This window comes from Nycticebus coucang, chromosome 2, assembly GCF_027406575.1.
Source record: "Nycticebus coucang isolate mNycCou1 chromosome 2, mNycCou1.pri, whole genome shotgun sequence".
Lineage (NCBI taxonomy): Eukaryota > Metazoa > Chordata > Mammalia > Primates > Lorisidae > Nycticebus > Nycticebus coucang.
The window spans coordinates 87,766,493-87,793,371 of record NC_069781.1 but is presented as its reverse complement, the minus strand read 5'-3'; the positions used below and the strand labels follow the sequence as shown (position 1 = coordinate 87,793,371).

At 41.3% G+C, this 26,879-nt stretch overlaps 1 protein-coding gene across 3 annotated transcripts in view; it reads right to left on the bottom strand.

Annotated features, from left to right (window-relative positions):
* Positions 1–12,819: 12,819 nt before the first annotated feature.
* Positions 12,820–26,879, bottom strand: part of PCSK5 (proprotein convertase subtilisin/kexin type 5) — a 466,549-nt gene continuing 452,489 nt past the window's right edge. For all 3 annotated transcript variants that reach the window (XM_053575543.1, XM_053575548.1, XM_053575551.1), the window contains 3 exons: positions 22,667–22,767; positions 18,938–19,124; positions 12,820–16,816 (listed from right to left, as the gene is read on the bottom strand). In XM_053575543.1, the coding sequence (XP_053431518.1) occupies positions 16,410–16,816; positions 18,938–19,124; positions 22,667–22,767 (695 nt within the window). In that variant the 3' untranslated portion in view covers positions 12,820–16,409. The remainder of the gene's footprint in view (positions 16,817–18,937; positions 19,125–22,666; positions 22,768–26,879) is intronic.

Sequence of the window (26,879 nt, the reverse complement as noted above, 5' to 3'; positions counted from 1 at the left end):
CATCATGTTTAGTTCAAATTGGTCTGTGATTTCAAGTTTTTGTGAAAAGTGCCTCTCATTGTATAGACTACTGGAAAGTTGAGTTAGAAACTTGCCTTCTAGTCACTGAGCTCTGAAGATCTTAAACACTTCTCTCAACATACTCCCTGCCCCCTCTCCAGCCAAAACATGTCTATGAATCTTTTTGCTTTTCCTAAAAGTCTTGTCTGTCTTTGTATTCTAATAGTTTAATTGTTTTTCCCCAAATTACTGCAATGGTTACATTCTTCCTCATGTTTTGGTTATTTGTACACATATTTGTTTTTCTACCTAATTACTAAGCTCTTTGGGGGAAGACAATATGTCTTCTTTATTTTTGCTTTTTACAGTTTAGCATGCATGATCCACATAGGTTTTTATTTCAAAAATATACTCAAAATGTACATAAATTTTTTTATCTTGGTTATTATTACATGTAACTATTATAGCACATTTTGTAAATCTTTATAAACTTACCTTTAAAGTGTTATAATGTTTTTTTTGTCCATAAAATAGCTGACTTGTAATCTACATTAGTTAACTGCTAACCAAGCCTTGTGCTGGATTAAATAAAAACTTAAGCTTTTCTCAAAGAATGCTAGTTTCAAAACAATGAATTACTCACTGGAGTTAGAAGAATGTTCACAGATAAGTTAATGAAGAATTCTGCAAATTAGTATTTGCTGACAGTCCAAAGACATTCTTTTGTGAATTCAGATCCTCTGCTTTCATTCCAATAATCCTGTGCTCTGGACAAAATAGTCACCGCAAGGCATAAGACAGTATTGCACGCACACAACTTGTTTCATAGTGTTTACATTTCACTAATGTTTTAGTTTTACTGTTCTTAAATGCATTTATTTCATAAATCTTTTCATCAAGGACCATAAACAAAGTTTATATCAACTTTTATGTTTGTATAAATTTAAATAGAAAGTCAACTTGAGTCAATGTAAAGTCAATATAAGTAGTCACAAGAATTCTTTTTTCCCTTCAGACAGGGTGCATATATAAAGGAACTTCAAAAAGTTTATAGAAAAATGGAATTAAGAGAGAAAAATGAAAAATATAAATATTTCTCAACATAAACTCTATTAAGTTCAAGACCCTTTGTAAGCAATATTAGCCATTTAGTCCATCCCTAAAGTACTGAGGGTCCTGGGAATTTAACCACATCAATGCAGTCTTATTTAGATTATTAACTGAAGGAAAATGAGAACCTTTAAAGATTTTTTTCAAGATTATGAAACAAGAAGTCAGAAGGAGTCAAATCAGGATTTTAAGATGGCTGTCTCATGCTTTCCCCCTCAAACTATTGCACACTTGCCCATTTGATTAGAGGAATCAGCAGGAGCATGGTCCTGAGAAGGATTATTCTCTCATGAAAATTTCCTATGTGTTTTTCTGCTAAAGCTTGTAGCTAACTGCTCAAAACACTCTCATAATAAGCAGATATTATTGTTCTTTAGCCCTCCAGAAAGTCAACAAACAAAATGCCTTGAGCATCCCAAGTAACCTTTGGTCTTGATTGGGCCTCTTTCGCTTTGACTGGACCAATTCCACTTCTTGGTAGCCATTGCTTTGTGCTTAGTCTTCAGGATTGTATTGTAAAGTTATATTCAATCTCTTGTTACATTTCCTTAAAGAAATGCTTCAGGATTTGTTTAAAACTTGTTTAAAACTGCTGTTGAAAATGCTGCTCTTAGGCTTGGTGACTGTATCTCAGCAGTTAGGGCACCGACCACAGGCACGGGTGCCAGGGGTTCGAACCCAGCTCAGGCCTGCTAAACAAAATAGCCAGGCATTGTGGTGGGTGTCTGTAATCCCAGCTACTAGGGAGGCTGAGGCAAGAGAAACACTTGAGCCCAAGAGTTTGAAGTTGCCGTAAGCTGTGATGCCATGGCACTCTACCGAGGGTGACATAGTGATACTCTGTCTCATTAAAAGAAAAGAAAAGACTGGGTACCCGTAGCATAGTGGTTATGGCACCAGCCACATACATTGAGGCTGGCAGGTTCAAACCCATCCTGGGCCAGCTAAACAACGACAACTGCAACAAAAAATAGTCGAGCATTGTGGTGGGCACCTGTAGTCCCAGCTACTTGGAAGTCTGAGGCAAGAGAATTGCTTAAGCCCAAGAATTTGAGGTTGCTGTGAGCCATGACGCCACAGGACTCTAACAAGGGTAACATAGTGAGACTCTGTCTCACACAAAAAAAGACCAGGCACAGTGCTCATGCCTGTAATCCTAGCACTCTGGGAGACTGAGGGGGGGAGGATTGGTTGATCTTAGAAGTTACTAACCTGAGCAAGAGTGAGACCCTGTCTCTATGAAAAATAGAAAAATTAGTAGGGCATGGTGGCTGTTGCTAGTAGTCTAAGCTATTCAGGAGGCTGAGGCAAGAGGGTAGCTCGAACCCAGGAATTTGAGGTTGCTATGAGCTAGGCTGATGCCATGGCACTCTATACAGGGCAATAGAGTGAGTTTCTGTGCCAAAATAAAAAATAAGGCTCGGTGTGGTGGTTCACGCCTATAATCCTAGCACTCTAGGAGAAGGTAGTGGATTTCTTGAGCTCACAAGTTCAAGAACAGCAAGAGCAAAAGCCAGACCCTGTCTCTACTAACTGAGGCAAGAGTATCACTTAAGCCCAAGAGTTGGAGGTTGCTGTGAGCTATGACGCCACAGAACTCTCTACCCAGGGTGACAGCTTGAGACTCAAAAAAAAAAAAAAATTAAAATTAAAAAAATAATAAAAAAATAAAATGCTACTCTTATGTGGAACTGATTTGAGTACCATGGTTTTAGTACCCAACAAATGGAAAGCTTGCTCAATTTTAATTTTTCAGTCAGAATTGTGTAAACTGAATCAGTTGAGATGTCTACAGTATTGGCTATTAATTGTAGATCCTTTTCAAAAACAAACTTTTTTCCCTCACGAACTCATGTCTGCGATGGTGGGTTTCACTTTCAACATCATCTCATTCATTTTTAAAGCAAGTTATCCATTTGGAAACTGGTGATTTCTCTGGGATGTTGTCTCCATAAACTTTTCATAAAGCATCAGTGATTTCACCATTCTGCTGCCCAAGCTTCACCATAAATTAATGTTTGTTCATGCTTCAATTTTATGTTGCTGTGACTGGGGCTCTTTTCAAACAGATGTCTTATCCTTCTTATTGTCTCAAATTAGATAGTTGTGGCTCAGCACCTATAGCTCAGTGGCTAGGATGCCAGCCATATACATGGGAGCTTGTGGGTTTGAATCCAGCCCAGGCCTGCCAAACAACCATGACAACTATAACCAAAAGATAGCTGGGCGTTGTGGCCGGCGCCTGTAGTCCCAGCTACTTGGGAGGCTGAGGCAAGAGAATCTCTTAAGTCAAAGACCTCAAAGTTGCTGTCAGCGGTGACACCATCGCACTCTATCCATGTTGGAAGATAATTATCTGAAACATGCAAAGAAGACCAAAAAAAATCGCTCTTCTGGAGCCTCACACCTGCTGCTAGCCATGCCAAGGGCTCCTCCATTATCTCTGCAGCAGAAAGCCAGAGACCCATCAGCGTGTTCCTGGATAAGTCTCAATTTGGATCTGGCCTCTCTGCTCTGCATTCTGAGGCACAGCCCCACAAGAAGCGCAATAGTGCCAGATTAAGCCAGAATGAGTGAAAAAAGGAAGAAAATGACAGAAAGTGACAGCAAAACCCACAAAGTCCATCCTGTAAAGTAGTTTTATTTTATTTATTTATTATTATTATTATTCTTATTATTTGAGACAGAGCCTCAAGCTGTCGCCCTGGGTAGAGTGCCATGGCATCATAGCTCACAGCAACCTCCAACTCCTGGGCTCAAGTGATTCTCCTGCCTCTGCCTCCCAGGTAGCTGGGACTACAGGCACCCGCCACAACGCCTGGCTATTCTTTGGTTGCAGCTGTCATTGTTGTTTGGTGGCCCGGGCTGGATTCGAACCCGCCAGCTCACTTGTATGTGGCTGGTGCCCTAGCTGCTTGAGCCACAGGCACCAAGCCAAGTAGTTTTAAATTATAAATAAAATGCACTTTTTTTTTTTTTTTGTATGTGAACGATTTGGTTCTGCTTATAGTATTTCCCACTGGGGAATCGGTGAATTCAAAGAGAACAAACATGTAAAAGACTCTTGATACACTTCACTAACTTGATTTGCAAGAATTTTATTTGCTGTAGGAGGCAGAATCCTAAAATAGCCCCTTGAGTTTTCCCACCCTAAACCCTAGGACTGAATATGATCTAATGTCATGCTTGTGACTATATTATAGCCAAAAGGAGATTATCCCTGTAGGCCTCATCTAATCAAAAGCAAAGAGTTTTCTCTAGCTGCTGGTGGAAAGAAAACAGAAAAGATTCAGTATGTGGAAAGAATTCAATGCACAATTGCTGGTTTTGAAAAAGCCATGCACACATACCTTGATTTTGCTCTGATGAGGCCCTAAACAGAGAATCCAGGGAAGCCCACCTGGTCTTCTGAACTATAAACCTTTGAGATAATAAATGAACATTGTTTTAAGCAGCTAAGTATGTGGCAGTTTGTTATGGGGCAGTGGTATAAGCATAATGGCCTATGCTGCTACTGAGTAACACGTGAAACTGTCCATGTCACTGCAGGTAACAATGGACAGAGCTCTGTCTGTGCCATCATTAGAACAGTCTTTGCTAAGACATCATTATTGATTACATTTGTTCTTCCTTGACTCCAGGTGGAGGTGAGCCAAAAAAAAAAAAAAAAATTGTTACCTTTTCATAGCACTGGAGTAGAGGAACCAATAGGGGGAAATATAAGGTGGCCATAAAGTTGGTGTGCAATTTAACTTTATGGCCACCCTGTATATAGGAAATTCTGGGTAAGAGATTTGATTTTGAGAGAAAGAAAATTAAATCACAGAGAGAACAGTTCTACCTCAAAGAGCAGTGTTGGAGCTGGCTTGTCCCAACTTTTTTTTTTTTTGTTGTTGTTGTTAAAAACAGAGTCTCACTATGTCGCCCTGGTGTCACAGCTCACAGCAACCTCAAAGTCTTGGGCTTAAGTGATTCTCTTGTCTCAGCTTCCCAAGTAGCTGGGATTATAGGTGCCTGCCACAATGCCTGGCTATTTTTGTTGCAGATGTCATTGTTGTTTAGCAGGCCTGGGCTGAGTTCTAAACCCACTGAGCTATGGGCACCACCAGGCTTGCTCTAACTTAAAAAAACATGTATTAAATTTTTAGGAATCTTACAAGTCAGTTATTAGATACAGTTATTGTAATTGGCTCCATAAACAAACACAAAATGAGACAACCCTCTGTATGTTTTTCTTGTAGTTTTCTTTTCTTTTCTTTCTTTCTTTTTTTTTTTTTTTTTTTGAGACAAAATGTTCTTGTTCTTAGAATTCCCTGGCCACTAGGGCTCAATGACCAGAAAGTTTAAGCTTTCTGTTTAGCTAATGCTTTTACCTTTGGAGTTGTTTCCATGAAACAGCAGACTCTTGGTAGGATAATGTTACCAAGACTCACCATCCATCACCAACCTGTGACTTCTGAATTAGATATCCTGTATGAGTTGCTTTCAATACAACCTAGCCCAATACACATATCCATCTTCCTGAGCCCCTTCTAAAAACCTTTCCCCTCAGTTGGTAGAGGAGATGGTTTGAGGCAGTTCTCCCATCTTCTAGGTGATATCATCTGTAATAAATTACTTTTCTTCCTTGTAATCCTTGAGGTCTCAGTTATTAGCTTTGTGTGTAGTGGAGCAATCAGACCTAAGTCAGAACCCCCTTGTCAGTTCAGACCTAAGTCAGAACCCCCTTGACATTATAATTTTAAATTAAGTTATAAAAATGTAACAGAGAAAGTGGACCAAAAAAGGAGTACAAATGTTTCTGTCTCTTTAACACCCTCTTACCTGTCCTGGCGTGGCAGCTGACACCTGTAATCCTAGCACTCTAGGCAGCAGGGCGGATGGATTTCTTGAGCTAAGAAGTTCAAGACCAGCCTCAATAAGAGTAAGACCCCATGTCCACTAATAGAAAACCCAGCTGGGCGTGACGGTGGGAACTTGTAGTCCCAGCTATTTGGGAGGCTGAGACAAAAGGATTACTTGAGCCTAAGAGTTAGAGGTTGCTGTGAGCTACGACACCAGGCACTCTACCTAGGGCTACAAAGTGAGACTCTGTCTCAACACTGCCCCCCCACCCCCAATCCTTTTACAGAGCTAAAATCTATATCCCTACCTCAGTCCAGTGGGTGAGAAGGGCCGGGGAGAGCCCTTTGTTATTTTCTATGGGAGATGGGATGAATCTGAGCAGAGGTCACAAGATTGTTTTAGTTAGGCAAAGGTGGAATTAATCAGATCATTCTTTTTGAAAGCTCAAAAGCAGGATAGCTGCTACTTTGATACTCCCAGCTGGTACCTGGAAGTCTGCCAGGTTCCTCATGAGTCAATAAATTAATGAACTTCCCCCCCTTCTCCTCAAAACACTTGTCCTCATTTTTCTTTTTCTTTTTTTTTTTTTGAGATAAGAGTCTCAAGCTGTCACCCTGGGTAGAGTGCCGTGGCATCACAGCTCACAGCAACCTCAAACTCTTGGGTTTAAGCTTTTCTCTTGCCTCAGCCTCTCAAATAGCTGGGACTACAGACACCTGCCACAATGCTCGGCTATTTTTTGGTTGTAGTTGTCATTGTTGTTTGATAGGCGTAGGCTGGATTGGAACACGCCAGCTCTAGTATATGTGGCTGGTGCCCTAGCCACTGAGCTACAGGCACTGAGCCATGTCCTCATTTTTCTGATGTGGCCTTGGGGACAAGTGCCTAACTTTATTTTTTTATTTTTATTTATTTATTTTTTTGTCGGGGCCGGGTTTGAACCCACCACCTCCGGTATATGGGGCCGGTGCCTTACTCACTGAGACACAGGCCCCACCCACAAGTGCTTAACTTTAGGTAATAAAAACTTTCGATTAAAGAAGTTATTAAAAACACAGGTTTTTGCTATGACATCGTTACTGATTACATTTTGCGTTCAAATTTTTTACATTTAACAAATGCCTCCTAAACTCATCATTCCCTAATTAGTTTACATTTTACTATTAACTGTGCTCTTGAAGTCACGTGCATGTAATTCATCTGTATGGCAGAAATAGTATATAATGCCATGCTGCTTTATACTTCTTCCCAACTCTGCATTAAGTGAAATCATGTTTGAAGTTTGAAATTGGCTATGGTGGGAGTATTTATACCATGGAGATAGGCAAATGCTTTTCTGAGTCAATGAGATGTCACGAAATTTTTCTGAGGCTTGGATTGAAGGTAGGGCCTTTCTCCTATTGGGCATGGACCCAAAAGAATATCAAGTCTGGCACTTGCCCATGTTGGGGGAGACCTCCAGTGAGAATGGAGCCAGGAAGGAGAGATGGAGATAAACCAGTCCCTGGTGTCCTGGTTCGTTCCTCTCCAGCAGTACTTGATCCCACACCAACTCTAGACTTTTTAATTCAGTGAGTCAATAAATTCCTTCTATATGTATGCCAGTTTGGGCTGAATTTTTGATCATTTATTTTAAAATCAGCCTTGAGGGATACAGCAGAATTTGTATCAGGCCCAGAATCACACTGCTAGTCACTAAAGAGGCTTCACTGTTAAGAATAACTTAGTCCCGACCTCAACCTTGTCCTGATCTTGTATAATTTATAATTCTCTCTTTTACAAACATATGTTTGCATTCCCACCAGCAGTGCAGAAGTGTTCCCTTTTCTCCACATCCAACATCTCTGGTCTTGGGATTTTGCGATATGGGCTAATCTTACTGGAGTTAGATGGTATCCCAAGGTAGTTTTGATTTGCATTTCTCTGATGATTAAGGATGACGAGCATTTTTTCATATGTCTGTAGGCCGTACGCCTGTCTTCTTCAGAGAAGTTTCTCTTCAAGTTCCTTGCCCAGCCTGAGATGGGATCACTTGTTCTTTTCTTGCTTATACGTTTGAGTTCTCTGTGGATTCTGGTTATTAAACCTTTGTCGGAGACATAACCTGCAAATATCTTCTCCCATTCTGAGGGCTGTCTGCTTGCTTTACTTACTGTGTTCTTGGCTGTGCAGAAGCTTTTTAGTTTGATCAGGTCCCAGTAGTGTATTTTTGAAGCTGCTTCAATTGCCCGGGGGGGTCCTCTTCATAAAATACTCGCCCAGACCGATTTTTTCAAGGGTTTTCCCTGCACTCTCTTCTAGTATTTTTATAGTCTCATGTCTTAAGTTTAAATCTTTAATCCAGTGAGAGTTTATCTTAGTTAATGGTGAAAGGTGTGGGTCCAGTTTCAGTCTTCCACAGGTTGCCAGCCAGTTCACCCGGCACAATTTGTTAAATAGGGAATCTTTTCCCCACTGAATATTTTTAATTGGCTGGTCAAAGATCAGATAACGGTAAGTAGCTGGATTCATCTCTTGGTTCTCTATTCTGTTCCAGACATCTACTTCTCTGTTTTTGTGCCAGTACCAGATGTTTGGAGAACACGTAGAGATCTAAAAATAGACCTGCCATTCAATCCTATAATTCCTCTACTAGGTATATACCCAGAAAACCAAAAATCACATTACAACAAAGATATTTACACCAGAATGTTTATTGCAGCCCAATTCACAATTGCTAAGTCATGGAAAAAGCCCAAGTGCCCATCGATCCACGAATGGATTAATAAATTGTGGTATATGTACACCATGGAATATTATGCAGCCTTAAAGAAAGATGGAGACTTTACCTTGTTCATGTTTACATGGATGGAGCTGGAACATATTCTTCTTAGTAAAGTATCTCAAGAATGGAAGAAAAAGTATCCAATGTACTCAGTCCTACTATGAAACTAATTTTTGGCTTTCATATGAAAGCTATAACCCAGTTATCACCTAATAATTTGGGGAATGGGGAGAGGGAGGGGAGGGAGGGGGGAGGTGAGCAGAGGGAGGGTGATTGGTGGGATTACACCTGCGGTGCATCTTACAAGGGTACAAGTGAAACTTAGTAAATGTAGAATATAACTGTTTTAACACAATAAGTAAATGCCAGGAAGGCTATATTAACCAGTGTGATGAAAATGTGTCAAACTGTTTATAAAACCATGTATGGTGCCCATGATCGCATTAATGTACACAGCTATGATTTAAAATTAATAAAAAAAACATATGTTTGCCTCATTTAATGAGCCTTATAATATTTGCCTAGAAAGCTAGGGTTGGTTTTTTTTTTTTTTTTTTTTTTTTTGCAGTTTTTGGCCAGGGCTGGGTTTGAACCCACCACCTCTGGCATATGGGGCCGGTGCCCTACTCTTTTGAGCCACAGGGGCCATCCAACTAAGGTTTGTTCTTAGTAAACACTTTTGTTAGAGAGACTGGCATTCTTGTCAGTCCACCTAGCAACCTTTCCCTCCTCTCCTTTTCTTTGATAATGAATAAACAAGAAGGCAAGTCACGATTGTTTTAAGGTGATTATAGTAATCTCTTTACTCTTTGCCAGATGGTTGCTTTCCAGCATTCCTTATAACTAAGTGTGGCCATGGGGCCTCGTTCTGACTTCTATTCTTAGCCCTGAAGGCACACATATGTATTCATTTTCATTTCTGTAATTAGTCAACAAATAATTTACCTGTGTTCCAAATATTGACCTGTATCTGGGCACAGGGCCACAGAGATAAACAAAACAGATTTGATCCCTGTCTTATCTTTCTTTATCTTTATTTTATTTTATTTTTTGTTTTGTTTTTGTTCTGGGCCCATTTTTAAGAACCATGTGAGGTAGATATCAGTGGCTTTAAAAGTGAAACTCCAAATACATTCTCCAATCTTAATATCATTTATTTATTCTCGGAGTGCTGAGCCAAATTATTTTATCTTGTTGGTAGGAAGTGAACAAGTTAGATTTAAAATCTGGCCAAGCATGCATTGTTAGAATTCTTATATTTCTTTTTGAAATGCTGTCAATTTATGCTTCCTACATATGGGTGTGAAATGAAGACTACTATGCATTTCAGTTGATGGCATCTAATCCTGGTTCTTCAGGTAGGTAATACGCTGAGCAGTTTGTTTTTTTCTGAATTCTAAAGGAGACTTTGGTAACTCTCAGCAGATCTTGGAAGATCTATTCCATTGTCAAAAGTATGTAGAGTAACTGAAACTCTTAAAAAAAAATTTTTTTTTTTTTTTTTTTGAGACACAGTCTCACTCTGTTGCTGTAGGATAGAGTGCTGTGGTGCCAGCCTAGCTCACAGCAATTTCCAATTTGTGGGCTCAAGTGATCCTCTTGCCTCAGCCTCCCAAGTAGTTGGGACGAGGCACCTGCCCCAACAACCAGCTAGTTTTTCTATTTTTAGTAGAGACAGAGTCTCGCTCTTTTTTGTTGTTGTTGAGACAGAGTTCTACCCCATGCTCTGAGCGCTGTAGCTCAATGCAACCTCAGACTCAGGCTGTGGGCATCCTGCTGTCTCAGCCTATGAAGCCTCTGGGATTACAGGCACTTGCCGCAGCACTCGGCAGGGTTTTTCAAGAGTCGGGTCTTACTCTCGCTCAGACAAGCCTCAAACCCCTGAGCTCACGTAATTCTCCCACCTCAGCCTCCCCTAGTGCTGGGATTACAGGTGTGAGCCACCACGCCGCCAGGCCAGAGTCTCACTCTTACTCAGGCTGGTCTCTAATTTGTGAGCTCAAGCAATCCACCCACCTTAGCCTCCCAGAGCTCTAGGAGTACAGGCATGAGCCACTACACCCAGCTGCTTAAAAAAAATTTTAAATAAATTTAAAATAAATCTCGGAAAGTCTTTATCATTAGTATTTCTAAGTCTTTTATCCTCATTTAGTGCCACTTCTGAATCCGCATTTAGAAATTCAAAATTCTTCAGATTCCTTTCCTTTTATAGGGTAGAACCTCTCATAAATACTTTTTTTAATGGATTGATATGTAGTTAATGTTCACAGTTACCTAATTTATGATTTTTCTTCAATGACCCCTAGCTCTACAGCTTTAGGTCTTAACTCTGTGCCTCTGAGTGAGGCTTTGCACTTGGGCAGCAGGCTCCCTGAACTGCCTCCTTGGCATAGCCTCCTGATGACCCAGTGCTACGGCAAATTCCAACATAGCTACAACTGATTCCAGAGTGGGGTTCAGGGATTACTGACAGAGTCCAGGTTTATGCCTTGCTTAATGGCCCCACGGAGGACCATAGACCAGAAAGTTCTATAATCAAATTCCAGTTTGACCATGTACAAACACTTTGACTTAGAGCAAGCTGAGTCTCATCACTAAGCATTCCTCCCTCGTTTGTAAAGAGGTATCAGGCTACCTAACGTAGAGCACTTGTGCTGTGAAGTGTGAAGTGCCTAAAATCGTATATGGCCCACAGAAGGCCTCAGAAATGGTGGTTATTATTTACAGCGCTTTTCCCTCCCTAATTAGATTGCAAGTTCTCTGAGGTCCAAGGTCCAACGGATCCCACTTGCTATTGTTTTCCCAGTAACTGGAACTGTGCCTGGTACATGGTAGATTCTTAAATACTTGGTGATTTATTAGTATAATTATTATCATGAAAGTCATGTCAATGACTTAGCAATTCCAGTGCTTTCTTGAAAGAATACCCTTGCCATTCTCTTTACTTTCTCAAAAAGAACACCCTGGTGTCACAGCTCACAGCAACCTTAAACTCCTGGGCCCAGGCAATCCTCCTGCCTCAGCCTCCTGAGTAGCTGGGACTACAGGCGCCTACCACAATGTCCAGCTAGTTTTTTTTCTATTTTCAGTAGAGATGAGGTCTTGCTTTTGCTCAGGCTGGTCTCAAGCTCCTGAGCTCAGGCAATCCACCTGCCTTGGCCTCCCAGAGGGTTAGGATTACAGGCATGAGCCACCCTGCCCTGCCCACAGATCATCTTTCTAATGAACAATCCCTTCATGTGCTAATTTGCGGTTATCTCATACATAATGGACACCTCCTTACCATCCACTCAGGACCAAACAGAAATGTACTGCATATGCAACAAGTGCCTATGTCACATCTCATTGTTTCATGTAAGTGAGTCTTATCTTCCTGAAATTCAATTCTGTCAGTGTTTCTTGATGGCTTAGCAGGTGCTGGGGCATTGTGCTGGGTTCTAGAAAGGAAACAGTAGCTGCCTCAAGGGGTATCCAGTTTTAGTTGATACAGACATTTAATAAGTCATTATATCACGAGGTGATGCAAGAAACCATATGCATAGAGTATCTAGGTAGCAAAGATATGAGAAAGTGATTAATCTTCTCCAGGAAAGTCAGGGAAGACCCCCCAGGAGATGTTGTAAGGAAACATGATTTTAAAGGGTAGTCAGAAATTTTCCAGCTGGTTAAGGTGGGAGAATAATATTCCAAGCAGAGTAAACACTATGCACTCAGGGACCTGAGATAGCAGATGTTATCCTGGACAGCCTAGAAGCCATTCAGTATTACTGGAGTATAATGAGGAAGCTGGGAAATAAGGTGTGGCCAGGAAATTGGGGCAATAAATCCAGAGAAAGAGGCAGTGGCCATATGTTGCAAAATTTTGAATGCCATAATCAGTGTAGGTGAGGGGGAGCCTGGAGTGAACAATCTGATAATCCTTTAAATGGGGATGAAAAGAAATTGAAATTTAGCAAAGGTTCAGGAGTAAGTAGCAATGGCCCAGATGAGAAAGACTGAGGGCCTGATGAGGCAGTGGTGATAAGGCTGATAGATCGAATTGATTTTTAGGAGAAAAAATTCATACTTGATAAGATTAGCGTACTCATTGGATGTAGACTGCTAAAAAGTAAAAAAAACACACTCTTTTATTGTTTCACATCTCTTACTTGGTAAAGCATAAATAATACACATAAAAATACCCAGAAATGTTTCTTTAATAATAAAACCTCCACACCATTATCTGGTCTTTTTTTAATTTTATTTTCAATTTTAAAATTACTTCCTAGGAACCAGAACCTTCCAAGCTTTTATTTAGTCCCTTGGTATATTTCCATTCTATATGGATTCTCTTAATATTTACAATTTATTTGCTAACAGAAGACCAAATGCAACTTTGTTTTCCAACCACATACTTATCTATTTAGATAGTTGTTACCATAGTATTCAAAAGCAGTCTGAGAGTAATGTGACATGACTAAAATCAAAGAAGAGAAGAGGTCAGATCTCACCAATACCCAGCACGAGCCTCCTTTTCATTGCAGGTCATATAGAGTAACAACAGTTTTTCTTAATATTCAAGGTCAACTCGACCTCATTCCACCTCTAACTGTGTATCATGAACACAGTTTTTTTTTTTTTCTCAGAAAACGATTTCCAGGCTACAGAAAGAAAGGTCAAATTCAGTCTGCTAGAGCTTTAGAATTATCAAGGAAGGTGAATAACACAATATAAAGAAAATTACTTGTGTCTGTAAGCTCACTATTTATAAGGGATCAGAAATTCTTCTATTGATATGATAGCTCTCTTACATATATTCTTATATATTTTTAAGAATTGAAAAGGAAACTCTCAGGGCTTCATATAGATTTTGAAGAGGTAATTTTAAACGATCAAGTTGGGTATGGTACCTTACACCTGCAATCCCAGCACTTTGGGAGGCTGAGGTGGGAGGATTGCTTGAGGCCAGGAGTTTGAGACCAGGTTGGACAACATAATGAGACCTTTTCAATAAAAAAATAAAAATGAAAATAAAAGGGCTCTCTCTGGGCAGCCAATTTGGACATAACTTCTAAAAAATATTTTAAATGATGAACATTTCTGATAATATAGCATATGTGTTTGGGATATACATGTTCTCTGAAGGACTTTTTCAAGACACAGTCAGCAAACGACAGCCTTTTGGCCAAATCTGGCCTGCCACCTGTTTTAATACTGCCAAGAGAGTGGTGCCTGTGGCTTAGTGGGCAGGGAGTCAGCCCCATATACCGAGGGTGGTAGGTTTGAACCCGGCCCTGGCCTGCTAAAACAGCAATGAGAATTGCAACAAAAAGTAGCCGGGCATTGTGGCGGGTGCCTGTAGTCCCAGCTACTCAGGAGTCTGAGGCAAGAGAATCGCGTAAGCCCAAGAGTTGGAGGTTGCTGTGAGCTGTGACGCCACAGCACTCTACCAAGGGTGACACAGTGAGACTCTGTCTCAAAAAAGAAAAAAATACTGCCATGACTAAGAATAGTCTTCATATTTTTAAGTGGTTGAAAAAAGATCAGAAGAATAAAATTTTACGATATGTGAAAATTATCTGAAATTCATATTTCAGTGTCCATAAATAAAGTTTTATTGGAACACAATTCACCCATGCATTAAGTACCAGCTGGCTTCATGCTACAAAAGCAGAGCTGAGGGAAGCAGGACAAGGGATGGCTGAAAACTTACCTAACAGGTACAATGAACACTGTTTGGGTGATGGTCACGCTTATACCTGTGACTCAAGCATTTCAAAAGCAATCCATGTAACCAGAAACATTTGCACCCTCCTAATATTTTGGAAAAACAAATTAAAAAGAAAGAAAGCAGATCTGGAGTAATTTTGACAGAGACCCTTGAGCCCACAAAGCTTAAAGTATTTCCTATCTGGCTCTTTCCACAGATGGACAATCCCAGTTTTAGGGAATTTTTTCTAAAGAAATACAAGCCTTCAGTAAACTGAAGAGTTCTTCATGGAGATTTCCTATGTCGGTGTTACAAGTATCGATATGATAGAATAAAATAATGGCATGACTTTGTTATATTATATTTAGGATGCTTATTTCCCCACCTTATGTCAGTGTAGCAAAGATAATAAGACTTGCAATAGGGTCATTTTGTTTAACTTTATTTAGTTTTAATTTATCTTATTTTTATTTTTTAGGGTTATTCTTTTTCCTTGAATATTGATTAGCTTTTCATGACCTTGGGCTAAGTTACTTAACCTCTTCTAAAGCCTCAGATATCCTACAAAAACAGGGTAATAATGATAACAACCTCATAGAGTGATGGTAAGTATTAAGTGGATAAGTGGGGTGAATTCTTAAAGGAATTATTTAGCTCAGTACCTGGTACACAGTAGTTGTGTAATGAATTTTATTATGATTATCACCATCACCACCTGAAAATATCACTTTTACTTGTTGGGGTTCCACTCCTAGCACTACCTATAACTTGGGCTTTAACAAGGTAAGATCCCACTTGCATAATTTTGCATATCAAGTTCTCCTCTTTCTGTATTACTAGCTGCAGAAAAACTGTCCCCAGGTGCATGAGTCCCATTGCACATTTAGCAGGGGAGTAGAAAAAGGGCAGTGTAGGAGATCTAAACTAAAATCACAGTGATAAGGAGTGTTGCAAGGCTGGTCGGCAGCCAGATTAAAGCTGATGAGCAGAACTTTGGGATTTTTTTCCCCCCTGTGGTAGTTTCCAACTTTTTCTATGAAAGATACACAGTTTTGTGATGAGCTGTTGATGAAAGCAAGCTATTCTGGTTAATTCACTAATGTTTTCTTTTAAAACAGAAAAGGTTTTGGTCATTTTATCCCATTTTATGTTAGGTTAAGGCTGCCATTTTTCTTTTAGTACTTGGTATCTTAGCTGATATTTCCTACCAGAGAAGCTCTTAGAAAACAAATCAGGAGGGTGCAATTCTTGGCAACTTGGTGGTTTATTTCTCACTGGGCTTGCTCTCTTACTTGTCTCCTGCCTGCGCTTGCTCTGCCCTGAGAATCTTGGTGACTTTGGATCAATGCAGAGGAACCAGAGCCCAGTGAACTCATGTTTCCTCAACTGTGATTCTGCTTGTCTTTTCTTTCCTCAACTCTAAATGGGTGCTGAGCAGCCTCAGAAGAGTTGGTCTCTTCTGCTCACCTAAGGTGCTCTGGAGTCACTTAAGAAGAACTCTCTTTTCTTGGCCCCTACACTACAAGGTAAATCTCTACCTAAAGACAACTAAAGGGGGAGGAAAAAGCCCCCCAAACCAAAAGCTCTCTCATACCCCCCTTATCCCTAAAATTCGTTAAAGAAAAATCAGAACACCAGAAGGCAGCAAATGCCGCCATGATGCAGTTTGGAAACAGAATCTCTATAGATTTATTGTGCCTTTTTTGTTTTTTTTTTTTGATCACAAAAAAAGTTCATACAAATCTTACTCATTTTTACTTCCTGCATTTTGAGTCTTGACATATTGTTTTGAGGAAAATGCCTCCAAATTTTATCCTTGCTCCTTAATTATGATTGAACAGGAGGTGTACGTTAAATCTAGCCAAAGAACAACAAAATATTTCTTACATATTCTGGTTGGACTCTTGGTTAAAAAGATAAATACTAACACTCACACCTCAGCCTGGTGTGTGATGCTCACAGACGTGCCCGTGAGTGCAATGGGAGTGGGACACCATCCATTTACTGAAACGAATAACTCTCGTCATCATATTCCAGCTCATCTTCCTCTTCATCATTCAGCAGCCCATACTTAAATTTCCGGTAGACGGTGCCATCTTGGCCCATGTAGACGATGTCATCCTCATCATCCTCATCGTAGTCCCGGTCCCTGTACTCGATCACCTGATCCTCTTCAAAGCTGGTGCTCTCTCGATAGCTGCTCTTATAGGAGGAATAAGACTTGTTGGGATCAGCCAGCTTTTCATAGCCAGACTTTTCTGCTGCCCGGGCTCTGCCCCGAGATTTTCTCCAGACCAGCACAGCTGCCCCAAGCAGAAGCACCAGCATGATGGAGGAGGTGATGAGCAGACCTGTCTTGGTGCGCTCAGCTGCAGGCCCAACCTCGCTTGTCTGAAGGATACATTCGTCTGTTGGAAGAGGGGAGAGAGAAGAAGTAGGAGTGAAGAATTGAAAGGGAAAGGGAAAATTGATTTCTGCTGTAAAGAACTTTACCTTTATTTTTTTTCAATCTGAAATGGTAGAATCACTGTCTCTGATGTTCTTAGAAGGCACACTACTTCACAAAATTGCAGTGTATACCCCACAATAGTCCTGGTCTGTGTGTAATGAAGCTAAACTTTTTTGGTCTGCTTTCCTGTTCCCTCTGAGGCTCTTGAGCCAACTGTGATGACTCTACAAAAATCCTAATACTCTTGATCACCTGATCCATCTTTACTGATGTACTGTCCCCTTCAAAGAAACAAGAGCTCAAAGGCTGACCCTGATTCTGCAGACCAACGTGGAGAATAAGTAAGGAGTGATGGCACCCTAGTAATTGAAACAAAATTTAAGATATAAAAGGAAGCTGTCTGAAGACGACCCAGGAAACATTACGAAACAAAGTAAAATGAAGTAAATAGTCACATCCTAAAAGTATGAATGTTTGTTTACATTTCAGTTCGTTGGTGTTTTATTGCTTCAACTTTCATCATTGTGTACTGTTCTGTGAACCTCATTTCAAGGTCACCGGACTTTAGCCCTTTTGAAATTGCACACAGTCTATTATATATATATATATGACAGTGTCTTACTCAGTCACCCTTGATACAGTGCTGTGGTATCACAGCTCACAGAAACCTTAAATTCCTGGGCTCAAGCGATTCTCTTGCCTCAGCCTCCCAAGTAACTATAGGACTACAGGAGCCCACCACAATGCCCAGCTATTTTTTGGTTGTAGTTGTCATTGTCTGGCAGGCCCAGGCTGGATTCGAACCCACCAGCTCTGGTGTATGTGGCTGGCGCCCTAGCTGCTGAGCTACAGGTGCTGCCATGGAGTTGTTTCAATTAGTAGGGTGCCATATGCAATTGCTCTTCACTTACTATTCTCCACATTGGTCTGCAGAGTCAGGCTCAGCCTTTGAGCTCTTGCTTCTTTGAAGGGGCACAGGATATCAGTAAAGAAGGATCAGGTGATCAAGAATATTAGGATTTTTACAGAGTCATTCCAGTTGGCTTAAGAGCCCCAGAGGGAGCAGGAAAGCAGACTAAATAGTTCTTAGTTGATACAGGATTTCAAAAACAAGGCATTGGTGTAGTAAGGGTTATTATCCTCAGGTGACACAGCATGGATATTAGACAGTCAGACACTGAAGGTGGACATATATGAAGAGCTGGGAAAACCAGCTGCTGATGGGGCAGGGAAATGAAAGAAGAAAATAATTAGTATGTGGAAAGATGATGTGCAAAACCAAATAGGAAAGGCTGAGCAAAAATGGAAAAGAAATGGCTGGCAGCAGTTATGGGTCTGGGATATTCTTTACCTGGGACAGATTCCCATAAATATGACATTTCTTTTTGTCAAGCCAGGGTACATCTAGACCCCAAGGAAGTGATCTTCTTCTGGCCTAGAGAGTGTGTTTTCAGAATTTATGTTTTCTTTTGACAAGGAATCTTCATTCTGGATCTATGTAAGTTTGTGGCTGATGAGAACAGAGTGCTCACCCACATGGATGGACTGGGACTTGGAAAAAGAGGTTTTGTTTCGTAGTCTCAAAGTTTCTAAAATGCTCTAAATCTCTACTGGGAAGCCTAGGTTTGAGCTTCCACAGATCGACTCTTCAAGATCACATTAGCATCAACATCCTTGATAGTTGATTCTTTTCCTTTTATTCTTAGGAGGAAAGAATAAAAAAAAAAACAAAATAAACTGACAAAGATACAATTCTAACTCCAATTGAGCTCTCATGTTGGACGCAACGGGAGGATCTAATTCCCATTGAGACTTTTGACATTAGTGTGAACTTGGGCATGGCAATCAAACCCTTTGAGCTTCAGTCTCCTCATCCGTAAAATGGGATTGATAATATCTACTCATGAATTGAGACAATGGACACGAAGTCTCAAGTACAGAAGGCACATACACACAGCAGGCACTCAGTAAAAGGTTGCTGTGTCGATATTCCTGAGCTTTCCATCCTCCTCTCCCGCTATTCCCATCAGCTTCCTGAGGACATGCCCTTTCTTTACAGGATGCTCCCCTTGCCCCTCACCCGTGGTGTCCTGGCAGTCACAGCACTCCTGGGCCTGGGTGGGACCGGAGGCGTTGCAGCAGTGTAGGCAGCGGCTGTCGTCCCAGTGCAGCCGCAGGTTGGCAGGGCAATTGGTGCAGTTCTTGATGCCAGATCCCTTGCATTCCACGCAGCTCTCATGGCATTTTTCACAGTGGAATTTCTCTCCCTGTTAAGAATAATCAGAGGTTCCCTTAGAGTACAGAGAGATTAACAAGGCACTGAAGTTCCCAGATGGGCATCCCATCTTATCTCCATCAGGAAGGAGGCGTGTAGGGAGCAGCAGAAAGATGGTGTGCTTTGGGCTCATCTCCACTGCACTGGGTAAAAGACAGAACTAGCTGGGTGGCACCTGTGGCTCAGTGGGTAGGGCGTTGGCCCCATATACTGAGGGTGGCAGGTTTGAACTCGTCCCAGGCCAAACTGCAACAAAAAATAGCCGGGCGTTGTGGTGGGCGCCTGTAGTCCCAGCTACTCGGGAGGCTGCAGCAAGAGAATGGCCTAAGCCCAAGAGCTGGAGGTTGCTGTGAGCTGTGACGCCATGGCTCTCTACCAAGGGCGACAAAGTGAGATGCTGTCTCTAAAAAAAAAAAAAGAATAAAAATACAGAACTAGCTGTTTGCCATTGGATGGGACCATGGCTGGACCCTGACCTCTGAGATCTGTTAGTACCCACAGTGGGAGAATAGGCTTCTAGAATAGTTTGGAATAGTAGTTTGGGTTGCAAACTGGCAGCTTATGTGCTGAAGGACAGCTCAGGTCAAAAACTAGTTTTGTCTGGCCCACACTACATTGATTTTCACACTTTAAACCATTTTGTATTCATTTCCCACACTTTAAAAGTGGGATATGTCACATGTAAATCAGTTCCTAATTTCTCTTTGAAAACCAGAAGACATGCCAACACTAGATTCATCACTCCCACGTGGCCACATCACAGGCAGAGCGGAGTGGTGTCCACCCCCTAGTTCTGCCCTCTTATTTGATACAATCCCCAGCACTTGCTGTTACATCACCCACATATCGGGATCAGTTTCCTTCAAGCTTGAGCTGCAGTTTTCTTTGATCCAATGCTCTTCTCTCAGTCATGTTACCTGCTTGGCCTCTGGTTAGTACTGGATTCCTGTGACTCAGCCCCAGAATAGGCTGTGACTGTGTAGCTAAAGCAATTGAATCTCATTGGGATGAGAGATGAGAAGAAAGTGGCTTCCTCCTGACCAGTTGCTCCTCCCCTGGTGCTGGACACATGGGTTAGGGAAGATACCCTCCTACTTTATTTCTGTAACTTTGGAAGTATAGTATAATAGAAAAGGAAGGGGAATGGAAATTGCCTTTGCTGAGTCCCTTGGTATGTTTCAGGTGCTGTTAAGGTGTTTTCTCAGCTGTTACTATCTCATTGAATCCTGCTTCTCAGCTATTATCTTATGCAATCCCCAGGTTCAGTCTCAGTTTTTTTACTGGTCCTGTAATCTCCCCACACCCAGACATAAGGACACAATCGTGTAACCTTGGTTTCTTCAAAGTGTAATGGGGGCTGTTGTCAGAATTTAAAAAGAGTTCATAGAGCCAGGCGCAGTGGCTCACGCCTGTAATCCTAGCACTCTGGGAGACAGAGGAAGGTGGATTGCTTGAGCTCAGGGTTCAAGAATAGCCTAAGAAGAGCAAGACTCCTTCTCAGGAAATAGCGGGGCGTGTGGTGGGCACCTGTAATTCCAGCTACTCAGAGGCTGAGACAAGAGGATCACTTGAGCCCAGGGTTGGAGATCACTGTGAGCAATGATGCCATGGCACTCTCCCAAGGGCAACATAGTGAGACTCTGTCTCAAAAACAATAAAAAACAAACAAAAAAAGTTCATATGTGAATATGCTGGTTTGTGTTAATTTCATCATGGAGAGATTTATTTTCTAAAGTTTGAGAACACAATCAAAAAATTAGTGGACTCATAAAATTTATGGCTTCAGCAGTAGATAAGCTAATACAAGAGGGGTAGGAGAATGAGGGAGTGGGGAGACGGGAGGGAGGGATGGTAGTCACAGTGTAGGGCACACCTCCTGGGTTTAGGGGCAGGACACAATTATAAGAGGAACTTCATCTAACAAATACAATCAGTGTAACCTAATTATTTTACCCTCAGTGAATCCCAAACAATACTAAAAAAAGCATCTATGGCTTCTAAGTAAGCAAATGAATCAGTCTAATCCCTCTCTCCCTCTTATCCTTCCTTCCTTCCCTCTTTCCCTCCCTTCCTCCTTTCCTCTCTTTCTCTCTTTCGTCTTTTGTCCTTCCCTTCCTTTCCCTTCACTTCACCTCCCCTCCCCTCCCCTCCCCTCCCCTCCCCTCCCCTCCCCTCTCCTCTCCTCTCCTCTCCTCTCCTCTCCTCTCCTCTTCTCTTCTCTTCTTTTCTTTTCTTTTCTTTTGTTGTTGTTGCCCTGGGTAGAGTGCTGTGGTATTATACCTCACAACAACCTCCAACTCTTGGGCTCAAGTGACCCGCTTGCCTCAGTTTTTCTATTTTAGTAGAGATGGGGTCCCATTTTTCCTCAGTTTCTTTCTTCCTTTTTTTTTTTTGCAGTTTTTGGCTGGGGCTGGGTTTGAACCTGCCACCTCCAGCAGATGGGGCCAGCACCCTACTCCTTTGAGCCACAGGCGCCACCTGTTTCTTTCTTTTTCTTCCTTTCCTTTCTCCTTCTTTCCTTCTTGCTTTGCTTTCACAGGGTCTCATTCTATCACTCAGCCTGGGGTGCAGTGACCTGATCATAGCTCACAGCAACTTCAAACTCCTGGGCTTGAGTGATCCTCCCATCTTCCTAAGTAGCTGGGATTACAGGCACGCACCACCGGGCCTGGATAACATTTTCTTTTTTCGTAGAGATGGGGTTTCTTGCTATGTTTTCTAGGCTGGTTACAAACCTCCTAGCCTTAAGTGATCCTCCCACCTCAGCCTCCTAAAGTGCTGGGGTTACACGTGTGAGGCACTATGCCCAGCCTGAATCCTTCTTAAGATGCTGTGAAGGGGTAGAGTAAATGAAAAATTAACATCAGCTGTTTCTACATTAGTCATATGTTTCTGTTTAGATGCAGAGGGATAAGAGAAGACAGTATTTCCTTTTCTCTTACTTTTTTCTCTTTTGAGAGTGAGTCTGACTCTGTTGCCCATGATAGAGAGCCCTGGCATCAGCCTACCTCACAGCAACCGCAAACCCCTGGGTTCAAGCGATCCTTCCGCATCCTGAGTAGCTGGGACCACAGGCGCCCACCACAAGGCCTGGCTCATTTTTCTATTTTTAGTAGAGATGGGGTCTCTCTCTTGTTAGGGCTAGTCTCAAACTCCTGAGCTCAAGCTTCCCAGAGTGCTGGGATTACAGGCATGAGCCACCATGCCCGGCTGGTAGTTTTATTTCTGACATAATATTCTAATGAAGACTGAAACTTCTGTAGTCATGAACAACAAAGGTAGGACCTCCTTATTCTGAGTCCCCCAGTACCTAACTTCTCCATTATTTATTTTAGATCTGCTAAGTCCTTTTGATTAAAATTAAGACTCCAGTTGTAAAACACCATTATTCCATGATGCAAGGGTGGAGGATTCTAAAACATTAAACACAAACTACAGGACTTTTTGACTGCCCAGAATGACACAGAGAAACATGTTCCTCTCTAGAGAGGGTAGAAGGCATAATACCACACCACACCCTGCCCCGCCCAGTACCTCTCCAACTCTGTATGACCCTGGGTAACAGTCCGAGACACAGATTCCTCCTATGAGGTGGTAATTCCACACACAGGACAAGCAACTCAATGCATCCTTTCCTGAGAAAGAGAAAAAAATGATTCAAAATTACAAGATTGACCTTCAATTTCAACCTCTGTCCTAGTTCCAGGACAGTTAGGAGCAAGGAATATGTCAAATAAACTGAAGCAGAAGGGTGAATTGGTTGAGGATATGGAAAGAGAAACATCCATGAGACAAAGTGAAGACCTGGAAATTATCCTATTAGTCCAATCTATGCAGACTCAGTCTGGAGATTAAGAATTTGGAGATGACAGATCTCTTATTACAGCAAGAGAAAGATTTTCAGAGGATGAGAAATCATTGAGAAAGTTTATGCAACCTTTATTTATCATTCTGATTATTGTTTAACTAGTGTGAAGGATAGTATCAGCTGATTTGGAGGTTTCCAGTATCCACTTGGAGAGCAAATCATAAATAGACAGTCTTTAATTGAGAAATAGCACTAGAGTTGGATGTTACAATGCCAGGGCTAAAAGGACTTGGCAGATTATTTTGTTTGGTAATTCTTAATTTGGGGGGTGGTGGTGGTGATAGGTTCCTTTGAAATTCCCTTGAAAGCTATAAGCGCTCTTCAGAAACTTGACATTCTATTTATTTATTGTTTTTTTAAATAAATAAAAACTAAGACCCAGATAGTCAACGTTGCCCATCCAAGGTTACAACATAGGTAATGGTTGAGTCGGAATTGAAATTCAGGTTTCCTGACTCACAGTCCAATGCTCCACAGACTCTCTGCCTTAACACATGAACCACCAAACAAAGGAGGTTTCAGCCTCCAGTCTGTGTCTCTGGGGGTGATATTCCTCTCTCCTAATCCAGATACCCTAAGAATGACTGACCCAAAGGTTTCCTTCTATGCAGATATCAACAGACAGCTTCTGAAAAGAGTTTGCAGACAGAAGACCTGAACTCTATCTAGTTCATTCTGTTAGGAAGGCCTTGGCATTTTTGCTGAGAATTTCAAATCAGTAGCATAAGAGAAATGGGCATAAAATTGTCTGGTGTTGCGAGTTGGAACTTGACATAGGTCTTCTGATCAGAACAACACTGTAAAGGGTGGTTAGTTGAATTTGAAATAGAACCATGGGCCTATCTTTCACATTCACACTGTAGCTAAATTGACTTCTCCTGGCTGAGCTGTGAGCCCCATCATTCATAAGGCTGTTTCTATGGAAAAATAAATTCTGAGCTCTGAACAATGCCTTAGGAAATAAACTTTTTTATCCCACTGCTTCTTAGGTTGGGGGCTGCCTGCAGTGATATAAATTCAAAACCACTTTATTTTTATATTAGTTCTGGCTTCATACAGAATTTCTTATATGTTCTGGAACATAATGGTAGTCTCTGATGGAAGGATCAATATTCTCCTTCTTCATTCTTTCCTTTTCCCATTCTACATTTTTCTAAAATACAGCTTAGATGTCTATGTCAATGTTCAAAATATAAGCTGTTTTTATTTATTTATTTTTTTGAGACAGAGCCTCAAGCTGTTACCCTGGGTAGAGTGCTGTGGCATCATAGCTCACAGCAACCTCCAACTCTCGGGCTTAAGCGATTCTCTTGCCTCAGCCTCCCAAGTAGCTGGGACTACAGGTGCCTGCCACAACGCCCAGATATTTTTTGGTTGTAGTTGTCATTGTTTGGCAGGCTCAGGCTGGATTTGAACCTGCCAGCTCTGGTGTATGTGGCTGGTGCCTTAAACGCTTGAGCTACAGGTGCTAAGTCTGTTTTTATTTTTTAATGAAGAGAAATTAGACACACGATCTCACTTATGTGTATAATCTAAACAATTGAACTCATATATGTAAGGACTAGCATGGTGGTCAGCAGAGGCTAGGAGAATGGGGAGAACTGAGAGTTTAGGTCACAAAATTCATACCTTAAATTTGATTATATTTTCTAGAAGAACAGTGACAATCTTGCTGAGGCCCAGATCCTGGGCAATCTCCAATGGAATTACCTGTCAGTTTTGGGTGACAAATGAGTGGCACCATTTACATGTCCTACCTTGATTTATTGAAAAACCTGCAGACTTTGGGTACCCAGAATCTTTTGCAAAAGGCAGTTTGTTAATTTCTAGAACGCTCTCTCTTATTTTAAAGTTAAACACCCTATATCTATCATTGCTTCTAAGGATCGTTAGGAACCTCAGGACAAAAAAGACAGGCATTTTTGCATTTCCTTACAATTCAGAACAGCTCACTGTCTGCCTTCCTGCAGACTAACCCCAAATGGGATGAATTCAACAAATGCAGAGCTACTACTCCTGGGGTTTCTTCCTGAGCCTCGTTCCACACAGAGAGAAGCAGCTTGGGAGAGTTAGGAGGCTTTAGTTATTCAGCCTGGATTTTATTTCAAACAATTTTATAAGGAGGTCAAATAAAAAGTTAAATAAAAAAAAAAAAAAGCCAAGGAATGAGCTAATGATGGAGGTTCCAGTTGCATATAAAGGTACACATTAGATCTGAGTGTGGCATGCTTCCCCACCCTGCCCCATCCCCAGTGCTTTTAAGTATTTTTCTTTTTATCATCCTCAAATGACTGAGCAGTAAAAAATGAATGAAATATATTCATTTAGCAATTTAGTTGCTAAATTCTCACTATATTTTTCCTGAATCTTCCAACCATCCTCGTATCTTACTATGACAGCTAATGTTTTAAGAAGGAAGCAAGTCACCCATTTTCCTACCCAGTTTATATCCCAAGAGAAAACCTATCCCCCAATTTTGTAAACCCTATGTTGCAAAACTGGACGATAGCACCAAGATTCATTAACCAACAAAGGAAACGTATAGTATGGTGAAGAAAGGATGGCAAGGGACGTGGACAGGAGACACCACCTGGGCAAGTTGTCAGGTTTAAGAGGAATACAGGACGATTCTTTTCCCCATGGGCATTAAAAAAAGACAAAAGGAAAAAGAAAAGAAAAAGAATTCAGGAGGAGGAGGCACAAATACTCAGGACAGCTTCAAGATTTACCAAACCCTCCCAGACATACAATCTTAGGGCTACAAGTTGATGAAATCTGGATACTGGGAATGTTCAAAACCATCATTCTTGGTTCACTATGGAAATATCAAACCCAGTTAAAGAAATGGATAGTTTTTCAAACTGTTCTTACAGCATCGCTCATCATTTCTCTAATCCCCACAAAATGTTGGTATTGTCCTTTTTTGATTGGCTGATGTTAAGAAACATTAACTTACCTAATGATGGTTGCCCGGTCTTAATTACAAACCAAGTGCCCCACGGCACAAAACAAGTGGGTTGGAAATAGGGAGTCAAATTTAGCAAGTCAAAATACAGAACTTTTTCTGGCAACCCTAGTTGGAATAATAAAAGTCCTACATATCCAGTAAGGGTGGTATCAGAGATACTTCCAGCTTTTCAAGAAAACCTTACAGAAAGCCAACATTTGCCATGATATGGCCAATGACAATATCAACTTCAGTCACTCCCACCCCGCCCTCAATTCAATGTTTTCTCATTTGTTACCTAATTCATATATATATATATATATATATTTTTTTTTTTTTTTAATTTGAGCCTTTTGTCAGCCTAGCTCACAACAACCTCAACCTCTTAGGTTCAAGTGGTCCTTCTGCTTCAGCCTCTCAAGTAGCTGGGACTTTAGGCACCTACCACAATGCCCAGCCAATTTTTCTATTTTTAGTTGAACTCCTGAGCTCAAGAGATGCTCCCACCTGGGCTTCTGGGATTATGGGTGTGACCCATCACCCCTGGCCTATTATCTTATTCTGATTAGCTGTTTTGAGCACAAACATATGTGTCTCTGGAATAAAAAAAGAGGATACATATTAATGATTACTTAATGGGGTTTGTTTGGGAGCCTAATTCTCTCATAGGGTGGAGTCAGTTGTGAACGGCAGACTAGTAACCAGGGTAGGGCAGAGTTTTCCTGGGGTTGCCTTCAGGATGACCTGAAAATGACACCAAGGGACAAAGAGAGTGACATTGGATGGGGCTCTGAGATGGCTCCTCTGCTCCCAGCTCTGCCTATAGGATTCTGCATAAGATCCCATGAGAAGAAGGTGGCCACTGCCAAAATACAGTTTGAAACCACTACTCTAGACTGTACTGTGCCTTCCAGCCCAGTGGCCACTAGCCA